General features: G+C 34.1%; 1 protein-coding gene across 1 annotated transcript in view; it reads right to left on the bottom strand.

The window, feature by feature from the left end:
- LOC137428270 (protein kinase C epsilon type-like) overlaps window positions 1–20,512 on the bottom strand; it is a 391,842-nt gene that overhangs the window by 122,136 nt on the left and 249,194 nt on the right. The window contains exon 12 of the mRNA XM_078779348.1: window positions 63–217. Coding sequence (XP_078635474.1) covers window positions 63–217 — 155 coding nt within the window. The remainder of the gene's footprint in view (window positions 1–62; window positions 218–20,512) is intronic.

The raw sequence follows: 20,512 nt of genomic DNA, 5'->3' as shown, positions 1-20,512 counted from the left end.
ATGTAATGCTTTGGGCTGACCCGCAGTCATAAACCGTTGAATATACATGATGGCAAGGTCACCTGTAGATAACCCCTTGGTTGTGCAGAAAAGTCAAGGCTGAGATGACCTCGGCGGCATAGAAACGAGATCGTGGCTCGTCGAACTTGCGTGAGCGCTGGATCTGGAACATGAGATCACCTCCATTGACGTACTCCATCACAAAGAACAGGCGGTCCTGGTACGAATCATAAAAACAACACGCATGCACACCACCCTGAAAACCTTTCTCTACCTCTGCACTGGAGAACTTCATCGTGTGTCAAGTGCCAGATACATTTACAAGTCAAATCAGAATGTTGCATAATTACAAAACACTTTGTAATGAAATGGGATCAAAGAAAAATTGTCAAAAAAAAGAAAAACGATAAAAATAAATAAATAAATAAATAACTCTAATCAACTTTTAGTGGATTCCATCTTGTGTTCTACCTTTCCATCAATGCAGATCGACACATTCAAAACTACCTTTTGATTGTTTGTTTGCAAAATAGTCTGACATTTTCTGCCAACTCTTGATTCCTGCATTTCTGATTGGATTATAGTCCGAAATATGTTCCTGGCAACAACCAGGTGGCCATATTTATCTGCACCGATTTATACATTCCCAACTCAGGTCAAAATTGATGGGAAGTTGATATTCTTTGGGCTCACTAAATTGATTGACAAAAAATTGATAATTGAATTTCCAAGGTCAGACCTCTTTTTACCCTCGTGATTGGGCAGGAATTTGTAATTTTGTCGACCACTCTTCACGAAAGACTCCATGGGACCTTTAACGTCCACCGACAACCCATACAGTCGGGACACCCAGTTTGATGTCCATCTGATGGACGGTGCACACACCGATGGCTTGCCCTGCCAACGAAACACCAGGTTGACAGTTTAATACCTGGATCAAGATTCAAACCCAGGCTAAGCCAGTCGGAGGTGAGATAAGTCAACCTACAGGGTGATGGTGAACCTCGGTTGATTCATTCCAATGTAACCTTTGAAAGTTGACAGAATAATTTGGAAGGGGGATGAAAGGCTAATTTTCTGCACGTGCTCTGCCATAAAAATAAAAATAAAAGATACGCGCGCGCATAACAGAGAGAGAGAGAGAGAGAGCACGAGCTCTGTCACACACACACACACACACACACACACACACACACACACACACACACACACACACACACACACCAACTATAATTACATTCTGCCAAGTTTCTTTTATTACAGCAGTTTTGCTTGTTCTGCCAGAAACTCGAGGTATTTCCTTGAGGAATTGAAAATATTGAAACGCGTGTGCGAATAAGCACGTCGTTAAGCACCAAATGCAAACGTCAGTGAATTTCCGGGCAACTTATGTGAGTGCAGCCATTTATGGGCATGGATATGTTGAACTGGGAGGAACGAAGGTGGGGGAGGAGATAGGGAGAGAGAGAGAGGGAGGGAGAGAGGGATAGAGGGATAGAGGGAGAGATGGAGGGATTGAGGGATTGAGGGAGGGAGAGAAGGAGGAAGAGAAGGAGGGAGAGAAGGAAGGAGAGAGACAGAGAGACAGAGAGACAGAGAGACAGAGAGACAGAGAGACAGAGACAGAGAGAGAGAGAGAGAGAGAGAGAGAGAGAGAGAGAGAGGGAGAGACAGAGACAGAGAGAGAGAGAGAGAGAGAGAGAGAGAGAGAGAGAGAGAGAGAGAGAGAGAGAGAGAGAGAGAGACAGACAGAGACACACAGAGACACAGAGAGACATGTTGAGTTGATGTTTGAGCCAGCACCCTGGAAAATTCCAAATCTTCACCTCTAGCCTCTTTTTCATGGATCGGATTAACAGTAATACCACCCTTCACACATTTCACCCCAGATGATATAGTAGAGTATTTATAAAGGTGGAGGGCCACTTGATTAAACAATAAATCAATGCACAATACAAGGAGAAATCCGGCAAGGCTCCCAACAATTGTAAATAGTAAGACATGAAACTGCACGACAAGCATATAATCGACACCAAGACAAAAAACCCTTTCATAAAATAACCATTATGAATACATTCGTAAATGGCATTAATATGCTATGCTACATGATGAGAAGTTAATCTGCATTTACACTGCCTTCGGAAAGTACGGTTATTACCCTGCGTTCGCGAAGTGAAAAGCAGGGCTAGGCAAATCGGTTGCGTCCGTACGTGTGGCATATGTGTGGCGCTGGCGTATCTGCATTTTAAAAATTTATTTCCTCGGCAACCGTTGGTCCGATTGACACTAAATTTTACCATAGGAATGCCTCTGCCTGTTAAATCTTTTTATTCATAATTATGACGTCACATGTCACATGGTACGGACGCCATCTTGGAAAAACATTGCACCTTTATATCTCCCAAACCGCTCCATGGAAAAAATTGAAACAAGGCTCATTGTCAAGTACTCACCATGGGGAATAAGATACGATGATGGTGACTTCATCGGTGCCTTCATTATGACGTCATAATTCGACAAGTACAACACTTGATCTAATCAGATGAAAAACAATCTTTCCTCTGCAACTGTTAGTCTGATAGACACTAAATTTTGACCATAGGAGTGCCTCCTCCTGTGTAATACTTTAATGATAATTATGATGTAATAGGTCGCGTGGTACAGGCGCCATCTTGGAAAATCTGAAAAACGTTTCACTTCTATATCTAAAAAACCACTCCATGGGAAAAATTTAAACGTGGTTCATTGTAAAGAACTCCACATGGAGAATAGGTGTTGTTAACGATGATGTCATTGGTGTCGTAAGTAGTGTAATAATGTTGCTTCTGGGACACCTCCGTTTAACATGGGAAATCCCTATCTAATGTCATTTACCCCCTTGTCTTTTTCAAAAATCATAAACACCTCTATTTCTCCCACCCTCATCTTTATGAACCTTTTGTCTGTAGTACCTATCCTTAATGTTGTTCATTAGACCACTCAAACACTACAAATATTTGTTTTCTCTTATAGACCTATCATCCTTCTTCTACATATCATCTGGCAGATTAATCTTTGACCCACTCAAACATTGACCCATTCACTTCCATATTAATTCTTTCCCTCCCTCATTGCCCCTAAACACCTATATTTCTCTCACCCTGTTCTTTACGAACCTTCTAACCTTTTGACATGTTATCCTTATTCATTAGACCACTTAAACACCTGTGATCCTTCTGACCTCATGGACCTTTTAACCTTTTACTCTTAATATCATCTGGTGAATATAACCCACTCAAACAACGACCCTACAAATATTTGTTTATGCGTGGGAAATAATTTAATTCTCCTACAACTCTCTTCACCATCTAATATATTAACAAAAAATATGTTTGAGTTTGGTTCTTTATTAAGATATTTTAACTGAGCTAAGATAAAATGGTAAACCTCCCTCAATGTTCTTGTTTGAGCGCCTCCAGTGCCACATACCATTTTTTGGTAAGCTCCGCCCACTTTTTGGTAAACCACGCCCATTTTGTTACTAAGCACCGCCCACTTTTTGTTAAGCCACGCCCACTTTTTACTAAGCCCCGCCCACTTTTGCTAAGCTCCTCCCACTTTTGCTAAGTCCCACCCACTTTATAAACTCTTCAGCATTGTATCATTTCCAGGTAATACATTACATCATTTTCAGGGAATTTCCATCACATCATTTCCAGTTAAGACACGCCCAGGGAATTTCCACAGGAAGACACACCCAGTCCTTATAAAAGGCACCGACCACACAGGCTTTTTCAAACACGCTTTCTGCTTCACTTGAGAATGGACTACTATGCCGAAATGGAATGGGATAACTTTGCTATTCCATGGAGTCCTACTACCTGTGTAGAACTCAACCTTCAGATTGATGAACTGGACTCGAACCTCTTATCAATGGAGGTAAGTTTGTTTATTTATTTATTTAATTTTTTTTTATTTTTTTTTTTATTTTTTTAAGATGAGACTCGTGTAAGAGTTAACAAAGTTTATTTTAATATTCATAGAGCTTGATTTATACAAATAAAAAATATTGTATTAAATTAATACATTGTTATTTTCTTTCACAGGAAATTGTATCTGAGATACGAAATGAAAATTCTGCTTTTAACACAACTTGGGATGAAGTTATTTTTTTGTTTGAAGACATTTTGAACAACCAAGACCCCCAGAACGAGTTCTACCTTGATGACCCAGCCAAAGAGTTATACCTTGAAGATCCACAAAATCCTGAAAAAGAGTTTTACCATGATGATACTTGTTGTGAGTTATCAAAACAAAACCCACTGAACAAGTTCTACCTTGATGAGCCAGAATACAAGTCATACATTGGAGACCCACAAATTTCTGAAAATTGGGAAAGGAGAGTTCTCCCTGATGGTCCGCAGTTATACTATGTGAGACACATCATAGAAACCCTAAAAAATTGGGCAAGGAGAGTTCTCCCTGATGGTCCGCAGTTATACTATGTGAGACACATCATAGAAACCCTAAAAAATTGGGCAAGGAGAGTTCTCCCTGATGGTCCGCAGTTATACTATGTGAGACACATCATAGAAACCCTAAAAAATTGGGCAAGGAGAGTTCTCCCTGATGGTCCGCAGTTATACTATGTGAGACACATCATAGAAACCCTAAAAAATTGGGCAAGGAGAGTTCTCCCTGATGGTCCGCAGTTATACTATGTGAGACACATCATAGAAACCCTAAAAAATTGTGAAATGGGAATTCTCCCTGATGGTCCGCAGTTATACTATGTGAGACACATCATAGAAACCCTAAAAAATTGGGAAAGGGAAGTTTTCCCTGATGGTCCGCAGTTATACTATGTGAGACTTATCACGGAAACCCCCAATATTTCTGAAAATTGTGGTTTTACCTTGGGGACTTGGAAAGATGGTTATATTTTTGGAGACTCGGAATGGGGGTTTTGTTTTGATGACTCGGAATGTGATACCTATCTTGGAGGCTCAACAGGAATGTGGTTATACCTTGGGAACTTGGAAAGTTGGTTTTATTTTGGAGACTCTACCTGTGGGGTTCCTCTTGGAGACTCTTTGGATTCTAAAGCAATGAACAATGTTCTTTATTTAATGACGCTTGATTTAAGCAATATCAAGAAAGTTCGAGGAAGAAAATGCTGGAAAATTCTTTCTTCCCATTTCTACTTCTTCAAACTTAAAAGCCTTGAAAGACAGAATTGGAGGAAGAGGAAAAAAAAAAAAAGAAATACGTATTTAAAAAAGAAGAAAAGAAAGATTATGTTAGGGTTTGGGTGGGATTTTGAATGTGAGGGTTAGGGATGGGGTTGGGTTAGGGTTGGGATTTTGAATGTGAGGGTTAGGGTTGGGGTTGGGTTAGGGATGGGGTTGGGTTAGGGATGGGGTTGGGTTAGGGATGGGTTGGGTTAGGGTTGGGATTTTGAATGTGAGGGTTAGGGTTGGGGTTGGGTTAGGGATGGGATTGGGTTAGGGTTGGGATTTTGAATGTGAGGGTTAGGGATGGGTTGGGTTAGGGATGGGGTTGGGTTAGGGATGGGGTTGGGTTAGGGTTGGGGTTGGGTTAGGGATGGGGTTGGGTTAGGGATGGGGTTGGGTTAGGGATGGGGTTGGGTTAGGGATGGGGTTGGGTTAGGGATGGGGTTGGGTTAGGGATGGGTTGGGTTAGGGATGGGTTTGGGTTAGGGATGGGGTTGGGTTAGGGCTTGGGTTGGGTTAGGGTTTGTATATTATTATGACTCACTCGCACATACACACACACACAAAAGTTAAGCCCCAACTAAAAAGTTGTGGGATTCTGTGTTTGGGGTTCACAGATTTAAAAACGTATCCCCATTATACACACACAAAAGTTAAGCCCCAACTAAAAAGTTGTGGGATTCTGTGTTTGGGGTTCACAGATTTAAAAACGTATCCCCATTATACACACACAAAAGTTAAGCCCCAACTAAAAAGTTGTGGGATTCTGTGTTTGGGGTTCACAGATTTAAAAACGTATCCCCATTATACACACACAAAAGTTAAGCCCCAACTAAAAAGTTGTGGGATTCTGTGTTTGGGGTTCACAGATTTAAAAACGTATCCCCATTATACACACACAAAAGTTAAGCCCCAACTAAAAAGTTGTGGGATTCTGTGTTTGGGGTTCACAGATTTAAAAACGTATCCCCATTACATTTTATTTATTTATTTATTATTTTCAAGGGTATTATCTGCTTACTTGTGTTTTTTGTAATTCTTGTGAGTAAAATGAACCCAAGATTTCTTCTCCATTTAAATCATATAATTTGTAGGTCCAAGGGACTGTATCCATTACATCAATGATTTTAAATAATTCACGAGTCCATTTTTGTGTATAACCTTTCTCAAAATGACTTTTCCATTTGTATATTCTTACAATATCACCAACTTTAAACTTGGGCTTTCTCAAATTAATCTCCTTTTCATATTCTAATTTTGTAAATGTTTCTGATGGTTTTGATTGTGTTGATGAATGAACTGTATTATTGTAATTATCTACAATATCCTGAATTAAATACACCCATTTTTGAGAACCGAGTTGTGTGAATTTTTTATATAATTTCTCTTTTAAAGTACGATTAAAACGCTCAATAACAACTGCCTTTCCTTCATTAAAGGTGCTGTATAATTTAATACCCTTCCCCTTAAGAAATTTCATGAATATTTTGTTATAGAACTCTGTTCCCTCATCAGTCCATAACTTCTTTGGTTTCCTTTTATCCCGATCAAATATTAGCTTAAAGGCTAACATTAAAGTATCACCCCTTTTATTTTTTAAAGGGACAACCCAGGCAAATCTACTCCTCAAATCAATAACGGTTAAAGCATACCTGTATCCCCTGTCATTATTCAATTCAATTAAATCAGCGGACCATATGTGGTCAGTGTATTTAGAATAAACCTTCCTTCTTTTAAACTTTGTGATTATAGGTTTGTGTAATTCTTCAGCCAAAAGCTCCTCAGTCTTGATGGCATCATTAGAGCCTAATAGTTTTTTGAGGAATAACCAAGACCAAGTTTCAATTTAGCATTTATCAAATTTCTCACAATAAACCTATCAACTTTCTCTCTCAACGTTGGATTTTGTATCAAAGACAAATTATACAACATTTCGCTGTCGGCTTTATGTTTTTCAGTCAACGTAGTGGTTTTCCCATAAGCAATACCATGCTTCATACACACTTCGTCAACCCTATTTGTAGGTTTAGACCAAGGTTTAGGATTGTCAGCCTCATCTAATCTTTTATCCAAGTTTGTTCCTGGACCACAGAAAGAATACCCTGGAAGGTGTAATTCCCCTGGAATTCCAGTTGTTGTAAATTTACTTCCTGACAGAAACTTTTGTATGTCTCCTCCTCTTTTAGGAGAGATGAATTGGCACTTTTTAGAGCCACATACTTGACATATTCCTTTTTGATAAACTCTATTATTTTTAGCTTTAACATAAGAGATATTTTTAGATTTAGTTTTCTTTTTACATTTGAGACAATAACTCATATTTATTTATCAGAAAAATTCCGACAGAGTATCAAAACCTTTTTGGTTTTCAACATATACATTTCAATCTTTATTTTTAAAACATAAAGAATCCTAAGGAATGCCTTCACTCTCTCCTCCATTTATTTACAAATAAAAACTAACTAAAGTCAATGACACCAACATCATCAATCACATAATCTTTTCCTTCTTCTTCTTCTTCTTCTTCACCACTTTCTCGTTTAAATCTCCTCCCTGAAATTGAAGACATTGACGTTCTTATTTTTGAAACCATTATCTTCATAAGAGTTGTTAATTCTTTAATTTCCTCTTCGGTGCGTTGAGATTGATTTATTTGCTTTAATACACTCAATCTTTTATGAATCTCACTGATTTCCATCTTTTTATATTTTTCCTCCCTCTCTCTTTGCTCCCTCTCCTCCTCCTCCATTTTCTCCCTCTCCTCCTTCTCCTTTTTCTCCCTTTTCTCCCTTTCCTCCTTCTCCCTTTTCTCCCTTTCCTCCTTCTCCTTTTTCTCCCTCTCCTCCTTCTCCTCCTTTTTCTCCCTCTCCTCCTTCTCCTCCCTCTCCCTTTCCTCCTTCTCCTTTTTCTCTCTTTCCTCCTTCTCTTCTTCAACTCCTTCCTCATCCCTTGCTACCCTTGAGTTTGAACCCCAAAGAATATTATACATATACTCATCTGGATTTTGAGATATTCTTGTATCTATAATTATTTTTCTCATAATAGGATACCAATAAGATTTGTTGACGATTTCTAAAAGAGTTTTATATTTCATAACTTTGAGAAGTTCATTTTTATTTAATATTTTAAACAAGTCTCTATTTGTGGGTTTAACAATATCAGTATAAGGCCAGTTTTTTATGACAAAATTCCCATGTATATGCTCCAAATCATAAGGTATGTAATACCGAGCACCCTTTTCTTGTAGGTATCCTTGAATACAAAAATTATAATTCTCTTGTAGTCTTCTTCCTGCCATTTATGTATCAGAAATATATGTGAGATTAATATTATGACAGGTAATACCACCCCATCTTCCCACTACCAAATCGGTTTGTATTCCTCGGCTTTCTATCCTTATCTCATTACCTTCCTTCTTTGTCATGCGAACCATCGCTATACTATCATATATTTTTATTTTCTTAAAATCACGTATTTGTTGTTTACTAATTGTACTTCCACATAAATCCTTATCTTCACCAAGTGGATAATATTCTTCTTTACGAGACTGATTTAAATCATGTAGGTCTTCTATGTTTATTGAAAAAGACCAATTATACCCTAAATCAGGCATATCATACCCCCATTTATTAATTCGCATATTAACTAAATGTCCTTCTTTATAAAATTTAATTGTAAGCAGGTAGTTAAATTCAATGAGGAAAGGTGTATGGTCAGTATAACCAGGTGTTGTGGTTGTAAATTTTACTTGTTTCACAAAACGTGCTGTTTTCTTTAAAGATATATATTGTGATAAATCACTGAATCTAATCAAGTCATTCGCATCTGTAGGGTTTGGATAATTGATTAATTTATAAGTATTCTTCATATTAATATTTTTACTTACACTATATTTTTGTCGTTCAGCCTGTGCCTTTGTATAATAATTTGATAAATCAATATCCTGAGAGGATTTTCCAAAGATAGAACCATCTTTTCCAACATAGGTCATTTATATTAGATAAAAAATGATATCATAAAAATTTTCATTATTGTTGAGTTGAAATAATACATATAAACATAATTGGCCACAACATTTAGAATTAATTTCTTGAACTTGGAATGTTTGATAAACACCATTCTGTAAGAATTGTATTACTTCAACAGGTGGTGGCATACCATAACTATCAAAATAATATTTATCCTGACTATTATGAATACAAACCCAATGAGAACCATTCTGTGTGTCTAAATTCATAATAATATTCTTTGTATTCTTATTTATATGTATTAATTCATCTCTCATACAGATTACCACATTATCAATTTTTAGTGTTTTACAATACTTGGCTAGTTCTATATTTGACGTTGTATTCTTTCCAAATTGTTTAAACCATTTATCCATTTATTTATGAGAAAGATACAATCCATTACCCCGTTTAGTTAGTTTAACACCCGCTTGAGCGATAGAGGAAAGCATATCACCAACCAACAATCTAGCTTTATCAGGTAGACTTTCAAGTTTTTGAGCAAAATCTACAATTACACCACTTCCACTAATTTGTTTCTCCAACTCCTTGTTATGTCTTTCCAATTCTTTTTGAGCTTTTAGTTGTGCCTTCCTTTCGTTAGCAGTTTTTACCGCTGCTGAAATACCACCAGTCAATGCTCCCGCCGCACTTAAACCAGCAAATAAAGGAATTAGAAACGGGAGAAATCCTCCTCTTGACTCGTCTATTGAATATTTCTTTAACATAGGTTTCGTCATTTTAATTTTAAGTGATCCAACATCATTTAGTGTTTTTACTTGTGTGTGTGTGAGTAAAACATCAATTCTTACAGCTCCTTTTCTTTGAATTGTATTAACATTAATAATACAAGGCTTTTGATTTTGAATACAAGATGTTAATTTATTAAGATTGATTTGATTAACATATACCCCAACCATTTATTTATGAGAAAAAACCTATGTGATATTAATCATAACACCATTATCTGTATTAATCTGTAATTCTGTTTCCTCCAAAAGCAAACAATAAGCATCAACTTCTTCATTCTCCCCTCTTTCAATGTATAGAGAAGTATCCACTCGATTAGACTTTATAGTTTCCTTTTGAGAACTCAGGTCAATTGCGTAGATTGTATATAAACCTTTAAATGCAACCATATCCAAAATAGGATCATTATTACCATTACTTTCACACACTTTTTGGTAGGACTTGTAGGCTTCCGCATAATCATTTTTTTCCCAATCAATTTCCAATCTATCTCGCGGATAAAATGTGCCATCAAGAGAAACCCGAAGTTGTTTCACCTTAGCATTATCACTCAGCGCATTATTCTTATTAGTACCCTCCTCTCCATCTGGTTTTTTAAAAATGAGCCAGAGGTATCGTGGCTTTCCTTGAAGAACACCTAAATTCCAAGTGTAGGTAGTGTGTTCCAGTTTAACGTGTTGACATCTTCTTTTAAGGTATGATACATTTAGCGGTTTCTTTGAGTTAAGTCTTCTATTTAACATCTCTTCCGTTTTAAGATTAGGAGTATATTCACTGATATACCAACACAAATCATTAATAACAAATTTATTATTTTCTCCAAAAGCATTTTCATCCCCAAAAAGCAATCTATTTACATTATCATTCCTTTGTAGTTGAAATCTAATTTTAAGACCATACAAAACTTTATCATAATCACAAAATCCAAATATACCTTTAAGAGGTACTGCTACGGTAAAACTATTCTCAGCTTTTGCGTCATCATTATACATTGACTTCCTTTGACTATAACCAGGGTCTGTGTTTGTTCCCGTTGACATATCAGGAATAAAGCCTTCAACAGCTCCCTTACCCATTCTATCACCAAACGAATATAGTGTAAATTTCATCATTTCAGATGTAGCAGAGACATAATCAACCGCTTCAACCTCTTGTGTTCCAATATACAGGCGAACACTGTCAAACATTTTCCAGAAGAAATCATTTACGAGTGTAGCATTAGTATTATTCGCAGCCTTAGTGAATTTAAATTTACACAGCAAGAAACTATCAGCTATATTCAAGTAAGTTTGTTGATTATTTATTTCAAAACTTTTTGTTCCGTTTGAATTCCAGTCGGTTCCTGTAATAGCATTTACCTTAAAATAGTCTTCCTTTTTAGTAGAGTTTGAAATGATAATCGTATCATCCAAATCATAGATACTATCAATCGCTTCCATACTTGTATTTATATAGTATTAAAATTGTTGAAACCCTGACCCAAGTATTTTAATGATTTTTTGTCGTTCTTGTGAAGATAGTTGAGTTTTACCTTTTTTAATTTCTTTGATTGCTTGTAATTTATGGGACTCCTTTTGAGCATCTTTTATACTCTTTACAACACCTGCTACATTTCCCATGAGAGAAGCAGTTGAACCAATTAGGTCTTTATGTTTAAGAATGGTTGAACCAATACCCATTAGAGTATCAATTATCCCATCTCCTTTATTTCGAAATTGATGACCCACACCCCGTTGTCTCTTAGGTTTATAGTATCCTTTACCCACATACCTTGTATAGTCTGGTGAAAGGAACATGCCCTCCCCTGTAATTATTTTATATTTTCCCAACTCGTGTTTTCTTACAATAACCATTATTTATTTATTGAAAAACTTCACGTAGGTGAATTCTGATGGATATAATTTCATCATTAAAGGATATCATACGATTATCTTGGTCGGTTATCCTAAAATTTACTCTGTATATGGTTTTTCCTGACACAGGTAAATAGACAAGATTTTTTGGTTCCATATTAAATTTATAACCAATCGGGGTTGAGTATGCACTGAATGAAAATATTGTATTTGTTCTTATTCCATCGTTATAAGCACCATCAATCAAATCACAATGAATTAATACTGAATTTATACCGGAGGATATTTGGATAACATTATCACTGTAAAACGTCCCGTTATTTTCAATCTTTTTTGAAGAGAAACCCAATAGCTCTCTGAACGAATTTTCAATCGTGAAATCAACTTTATAATTATTTTTCAGTTTAATAGTTGATTTTGAAGTGTGTGTTTGAATATCTATTACAATATTTTTTGGTTCATCACCTTTTTCTTTCATAAGGCGAGAGACTTCTGAAGATATTTGAGAAATCTCGTAAGCTCCAGGTGAAACAGTTATAGTTTTGTAGGCAGTGCCTGGATTATAACTAAACTTGTTGTTTTTCTCTGTGATATTAAAAAGGGTATTGTAAGTTTCCATTGACAACAAAGATGCCTCATATGAGGTAAGGGGGTCAAGTTGTAGTGGGTAAGGGAATGAAGCTGTGTAATCGCTCGTTGTGAAATTAAAACTAAGAATTGTGCTTCTCATCTTATTTAATATCTAATAAAATATCTTTGTATTGACATTTATTAATTATTTTCATGTTCATCAACTGATCTAAAATGGCTGAGGATTCATTAAAACAATTGTTGTTTCCAGCCTTCTTACTACCTAATAACAATAATAGCCTATTAACTAATTGTGATGGGTCATTTGGAAGAAAACTAACACCCGAACCAAGCTTACTTAAAGCATCAATAATATGTTTCTCCTTCTCATTCTTCTTACTTTTACCAGCAACAGAAACTCCATAATCAAGTGTATTTAACAACTCAATATATACCCTATCTTCCTCTCTTTCCATATCAAGTGGTTCCTCAAAATATTTTGAACCGCTGAATCCGGGGTTTGTTAGAAGAAACATTAATCTTGGAGTTAATTTAACATTTGGTTGAGTAGAACTCAAGAACATCAATTCATCATTAAATATCAATACCTTTTCTTCCACAAGATGAAACACTGCTGGTTCTTCTGTTGGAATGAGACCTGCTCTGGTTTTTGAACCCGCAGAATATTCATTGTTTTGAAGAGCTTCCACAACATAATTAGGGGGTTGATTTACCTGCTCAAGTTTCCGAAATAATCCCTCGTCATCATATTCTAATTCACCAAGTTCTTGTTTTGTTATCTGACTAAAATCTTTGAGCATTTGAAGTTTTTTCGGAGTAAATTCTACCGTGGGAACTGTAGGGTGTTGAGTTTTCAAAAGTGGTTTAAAGAATTTCTCTTGTTTTCTTTCAAAGGCTTCTTCACCAGTTAGTTTCTGTCTCCGTTTCTTCTTTATCTCTTCCTGTTGTTTAACAACTTTTGAAACTAATTGTTGATGTTCCTTAAACTTTCTTTCTCTTTCTTCAGTATTCATTTTCTGTATTTATTTATTGAAAAATATCATTTAGTATCTCATCTTGTTTCACAACAATATATTTATATTTTCCAATCGTGTGTTTCATATAATTTTCAAATTCTTTTTTACTACATAACGTAGAGCAATTATCTCTCCAAAAATTATTTACATCTATTGAATTTAACTTAAATAAAATAAAAGTATTGGCATTGTTTCTTATTGAGCGTCGAGGGAGTTGAAAATATGATTGACTAAGATATATACAATTACAAGAAGAATGTCTCCCTCTTGTATAGTAGCTATCCATTACTGTTTGGTTTCTCTCATTAACACAATCATCAAAGATGACAAGGTTCTTTTTTGATTTATCTAAATCTTGAGGTGAAGGTATATCATCCGTATTATCACTGAGAATACAAGTTATGGGTTTCGATTTTGATTTCTGTGTATCACAAAATAATTGTATTATATCATCAATATTATAATCATTTAGTTTGTTTTGAAGTTTAAATAAACCGATAATGTCTTCCTTTTTAAGACCCGCATTAAAACCCTGTGAGAGTAGTTGATACTCGGGTTGAAAACTTGACTTTGTAAAAATTATTAAATTATCATAATCTAAAAAATTAGAACCAAGGAGCATCTTTAAAAGTAAACAGGTTTTTCCACATCCGCTTGAACCAACTATTAGACATCTCAATGAATTTGGAATGTTTTTATGGTTATTAAATTTTATCTTATTTTCCCAAACGGGTAAAAAATCATTCATTTATATATTTGGAAAACAAGTTATCCAACTTTTTTTGAGCTATTTGAGAAACTCTATATTTTATCCTGAGTTCGGGTTTAATTTCAAAATAATCCATTATTTTATTTATATAGTATCTTGTATTAACATTTCCATTAAAATTCTTTTGAATAATAAATATCATTAAACCCTTATACATTTCCTCAATACAATTAGTCTCTTCCCTTGAAAGAAATGGTGTATTATCATCACAATACTTAACATTCATCTCTCTTATTAATCTTGTAAAGTAATTCATTTTTGGTTCTAATTTAAAAGAGTTATATATTTTTTTATATTTCTTATTATCATTAATTAAAATTAAATCACAGAAAATACATTGTTTATATGAATCCTCATCATTAAGCCCCACTCTATCACAAGCCGGACAATTCTCTAATTTATCATATGGAGAGTCTGGAAATTCTAAATATCCTTCAGAACTTATCATATTTATGTGGTAAATTTTTACTTAAACTAAACGCAAGTTTATTCATTAATAAATACAATGTTTCAAAGCACAAAAGACAAATTTCAATCAATCTCTACTTCGGTGGAAGATATAGAAAAATATGTCAAAGATGTTAAATTGAACAAAGATAAATATGGAAATTTTTGGGTAAAACCAGTTATGGAAAATAACATGAGCCCCTCTATTTCATTTAAAGGAAGAGCTCTAACTATACCTGGAAAGACATCCATTAAAGTAAATCTAACAAAAGTTTCTCCTCTACTCCTGGCAATTTATTCAAAGCTTGAAAAAGTGATTGACCACGATACTTTGAAAAAGAATGATAAGACCATTAATAATTCTAGAGGAGACATTTGTATTTTCTTTAATAATCCAAAGGGTGTAGATCTAAGTAAAATGAATGATGTTAATATTTCTGGTGAAATGTCATTTCGTTCTATGATAGTTAGAGATTATTTAAAGATAACTTTTGATATAAAAATTGTAGAGATTGAATCTGTTAATGAAAGAAAGTATATAGATATTGATGGGAATATTTTTCTTGCTAATTAAATATGAGTCAATACAGCAGTGAAGATTTTACTATTTCATTGAACTCGGACGATAGTGATGATAGTATTTCATTGAACTTGGACGATGGTGATGATAGTATTTCATTGAACACAGATGATAGTTATGATACTAATAGTTTGTGCTCAAATGATAGTTATGAGAGTAGCTTTATTGATGACTCTGAGTATGATTCTGAGTATTCATGTGATAGTTATGACTTAGATGATTCTGAGTGAAAAAGTGTTTTAGTTTAAGCACAGCGATATATATAAAACGGAGCTGTAAAGCTCAAAAGTGTTTTATTTTAAGCACAGTGATATATATAAAACACCACGTTTTCTCACGCTATAAATATGGTTTATTGTGATACTTGCGAGAAGGAAGTAAAATATTATAAACAACATATTCTCACCGCAAAACATACATACAACATTTTAAACAAACTTTCCCCTCTTCCACCTGAAACAAAACACTGTTCTACATGTAATAAAAATATCCTCAAGAAAGGCTTCAAAATACATCTTAAAACAAATCTACATTTATCAAATTTTATCACAACTAAAAACTCTGATGGAGCATTCAAAGGACATATTAAAATAAGAGTCTTTAACTTCAAACCTCCTGAACCAGAGTCTATAGTTGATGCTGTAGAAATAGTTAAACCTGCTGTTCAAACGTTGATTGAAAAAACACTAAAGGAAATGAAACCACTTAAATTTTATATGGGAGTAAAATTAGAAATGACAAAGGATGAAGGAGTTATAGATGCACCATACATGAGAACTGAGCCACACTTTATATCTTCATATCAAGATTTTAAAACATCAGGAGTCTATGATGAACTTATTAAACAAGAGCAAGATGTGGATAATTCAATCGTAGGAAGTGGATTCAATATAGGAAAAATTATTTACATAGACATTCATATTCTTAAATCAGATCCTCTAAAAGCTTCTTCTTACATTGATTTACCCAGTGTTATCAAAAATAGAAAAGCAGTTATCAATATCAAAAATAAAGACAATAAATGTTTTCTCTGGTCTATTTTAGCACACTTACATCCTCCACATTTTCATGATGAAAGAGTATCTCATTATAAAAAATATGAGAATACATTAAATACGAAAGATCTAAAGTTTCCGATGACTTTAAATGATATTCCTAAATTTGAAAAGATGAATAATTTATCAGTTAATGTTTATGGTCTAACAGAAACAAACAACATTCAGGTTTTAAAGCTTTCTGACAATTGTAAACAAACTCATATTAATCTTCTATATTTTAATTCAGACGAAAATTCACATTATACATACATCAAAGATATTGCTAAATTAATAAAACCACAAGTCTGTAAGAGAACAAATAAAATATATATTTGTTTGCGTTGTCTTAACTTCTTCAATTCACAAGAAAGATTAGATAAACATTCAAATTATTGTGGCGAACATAAATCAACGGTAATCAATATGCCTAAAGAAGGCTCAAAGATCACATTCAAAGATGAAAATAAAAAGATCAAACATCCATTTGTTATATATGCTGATTTTGAAAGTATTTTAGAAAAAATTGATACTGCTTCTCAAGATCCAAAAGAATCATACACAAATAAATATCAAAAACATACTCCTTGTGGTTTTTGTTATTATATCAAATCATCCGTTGGTGATAAATATAACAAGTTAGAGATGTATAGAGGCTCAAATACCCCAGAGGAGTTTGTGCAACGACTAGAAAAAGACTGTGTTCGATTAACCAAGATAATGAGAGAAACCAATAAACCAATGTCCTTAACAAGTAAAGAAAAAAGGGAATTTATAAAAAACAATGTCTGTCATATTTGTGAGGAGAAAATTGGTAAAGGTCTAAAGGTTAGAGACCATTGTCATCTCACTGGTAAATATAGAGGTCCGGCTCATCAAAGTTGTAATATTAATTATCAACTCCCCTCTTTCATTCCTGTCTTTCTTCATAACAACGCTCATTATGATACACATCTATTTATCAAGGAACTCTCAAAGACTTCTGGAAGTATCTCAGCAATTCCAAACACGGATCAGAAATACATTTCATTCACAAAAACAATTCACACATCTCCTATTACTCATATCAGATTTCTTGATACATTTAAATTCATGGCAAGTCCATTGGTTAACTTGGTTCAAAATCTAAAAGAGTTTCCATGTCTTTCAGAGTATTTTTTAGATAAAGATTTTCTAACACAAAAGGGAATTTACCCCTATGACTATATGGACTCATTTGAGAGATTCAATGAAACACAACTTCCTTCAAAAGAAAATTTCTATAACAAATTAAATAATAGTCATATATCTGATAAAGATTATGTACACGCACAAAATGTTTGGGAAAAATATAACATCAAGAATCTTGGCGAGTATCACGATTTGTATCTCAAAACTGATGTGCTTTTATTGGCCGATGTATTTGAAGCCTTTAGATCTGTTTGTCGCACTGGATATGGATTGGATCCTGCTCACTACTACACAGCACCTGGATTGGCCTGGAGTGCGATGTTGAAAATGACAAAACAAGATTTGGATTTGATAACCGATGTTGATATGCTTTTGATGATTGAAAAGGCAAAAAGAGGTGGAATTTCACAAGTCTGCTCGAGTAGATACGCAAAAGCAAATAACAAATATCTTCCAAATTATGATCCAACGAAAGAGAGTTCTTACTTGATGTACTATGACGCGAACAACCTGTATGGCTGGGCAATGTCTCAGGCTCTTCCTTATGGAAAACTTAGATGGGTAAAGGAAAAAGACTACAAAAACGTTTTACAAGATGTATGTATCTCTACACAAAAAGAATTGGATGAAGAAAAAGTTGGTTATTATTTTGAAATTGATTTAAAATATCCAGAGGAACTCCATAACCTACACAAAGATCTCCCATTTGCTTGTGAGAAAGCAAGTCCAAAGAAAGAATGGTTGAGTGATTATCAACGATCGTTTGATATAGGTGAATCAACAGAAAAATTACTTACTACATTATATAACAAGAAAAATTATGTTCTACACCAAAGAAATTTGCGACAATATTTATCAAAAGGTCTAAGAGTAGAGAAGATCCATAGGGTTCTAAAGTTCAATCAAAGTCATTGGTTAAAGGGGTACATTGATTTTAATACACAAAGAAGAACAGAGTCAAAAACAGATTTTGAGAAAGACTTTTATAAATTGATGAATAATGCGGTCTTTGGTAAGACTATGGAGAATGTGAGGAAAAGACAAAATATCAGACTATCAACATCTTGGGAACAAGCATCAAAATTAATTAATAGACCGAGTTTTACTCGAGCTGAGGTCTTTACTGAGAACTTTTGTGCGATCCATTTGATTAAAGAGAGTATTGAAATGAACAAACCTATTTATATTGGAACAACAATTCTTGATTTATCAAAGTCATTAATGTATGATTACTTTTATAATAACTTGAGGAAGAAATATCAAAATGATGTTAATCTACTTTATATGGATACAGATAGTTTTATTTTGAAAATTAATACCAACGATGTTTATTCAGACATGAAAAGAGACATTAATATCTATGACACGAGTAATTACAGTCCAGAGAGTGAGTTGTTCTCTTCTAAAAATAAAAAGGTGATTGGAAAGTTCAAGGATGAATTAGGAGGAAATGTTATGAGTGAATTTGTGGGATTGAGGTCAAAGGCTTATGCTTATAAATACATTGTGAATAACGTTGAAAAGACTGATAAGAAGTTAAAAGGTGTAAAGAAAAATGTTATTAAAGAAACAATAAACTTTAAGGATTATTATAACTGTTTAACAACAAAGAAAGAAGAGTTTAGAAAGATTAATGGAATAAGAAGTTATAAACATCAATTATATTCAGAAGAGATAAATAAGAAAGCATTGGGGGCTTTTGATGATAAGAGGTTTATTTTAGAAAATGGAATTGATAGTCTCCCTTATGGTTATATAAGTATATAAGTGATAAGATATATATATAAGTGATAAGATATATATAAGTGATAAGATATACATAAGTGATAAGATATATATAAGTGATAAGATATATAAGTGATAAGTTAAAAAGGGGGGGGGGGGGGGTTGGGGATTTTAACGGGCTACCGCCGCCTTTTTTACTATTATATAAATGATAGAACCAAGTATCAACCAGACTAAAGAGTGGAGGTGTAATCAACCTTGGTATATAAATGGAAAACATAATGAATGTGAAAAATATCAAATAGGTATAATTGAAAAGGCAACTGGTAAAAAAGTTCACAAAACAAATAAGAGAATTAATTTAAATACCGGTGAATTGGGTAAAAAAGATGGAAATATTTTTGAGTGGACGGAAAACTTTGATGGTTGTCAGGAAAATATATACTTTAATTTTAAAATGGTATGTGGCACTGGAGGCGCTCAAGCAAGAACATTGAGGGAGGTTTACCATTTTATCTTAGCTCAGTTAAAATATCTTAATAAAGAACCAAACTCAAACATATTTTTTGTTAATATATTAGATGGTGAAGAGAGTTGTAGGAGAATTAAATTATTTCCCACGCATAAACAAATATTTGTAGGGTCGTTGTTTGAGTGGGTTATATTCACCAGATGATATTAAGAGTAAAAGGTTAAAAGGTCCATGAGGTCAGAAGGATCACAGGTGTTTAAGTGGTCTAATGAATAAGGATAACATGTCAAAAGGTTAGAAGGTTCGTAAAGAACAGGGTGAGAGAAATATAGGTGTTTAGGGGCAATGAGGGAGGGAAAGAATTAATATGGAAGTGAATGGGTCAATGTTTGAGTGGGTCAAAGATTAATCTGCCAGATGATATGTAGAAGAAGGATGATAGGTCTATAAGAGAAAACAAATATTTGTAGTGTTTGAGTGGTCTAATGAACAACATTAAGGATAGGTACTACAGACAAAAGGTTCATAAAGATGAGGGTGGGAGAAATAGAGGTGTTTATGATTTTTGAAAAAGACAAGGGGGTAAATGACATTAGATAGGGATTTCCCATGTTAAACGGAGGTGTCCCAGAAGCAACATTATTACACTACTCAGGTGTTGTGGTTGTAAATTTTACTTGTTTTACAAAACGTGCTGTTTTCTTTAAAGATATATATTGTGATAAATCACTGAATCTAATCAAGTCATTCGCATCTGTAGGGTTTGGATAATTGATTAATTTATAAGTATTCTTCATATTAATATTTTTACTTACACTATATTTTTGTCGTTCAGCCTGTGCCTTTGTATAATAATTTGATAAATCAATATCCTGAGAGGATTTT

This window comes from Myxine glutinosa, chromosome 5 (assembly GCF_964187855.1).
Source record: "Myxine glutinosa chromosome 5, kmMyxGlut1.1, whole genome shotgun sequence".
Classification (NCBI taxonomy): Eukaryota; Metazoa; Chordata; class Myxini; order Myxiniformes; family Myxinidae; genus Myxine; species Myxine glutinosa.
The sequence above is the reverse complement of the archived record's forward strand: the minus strand, read 5'-3'. Positions and strand labels throughout refer to the sequence as shown.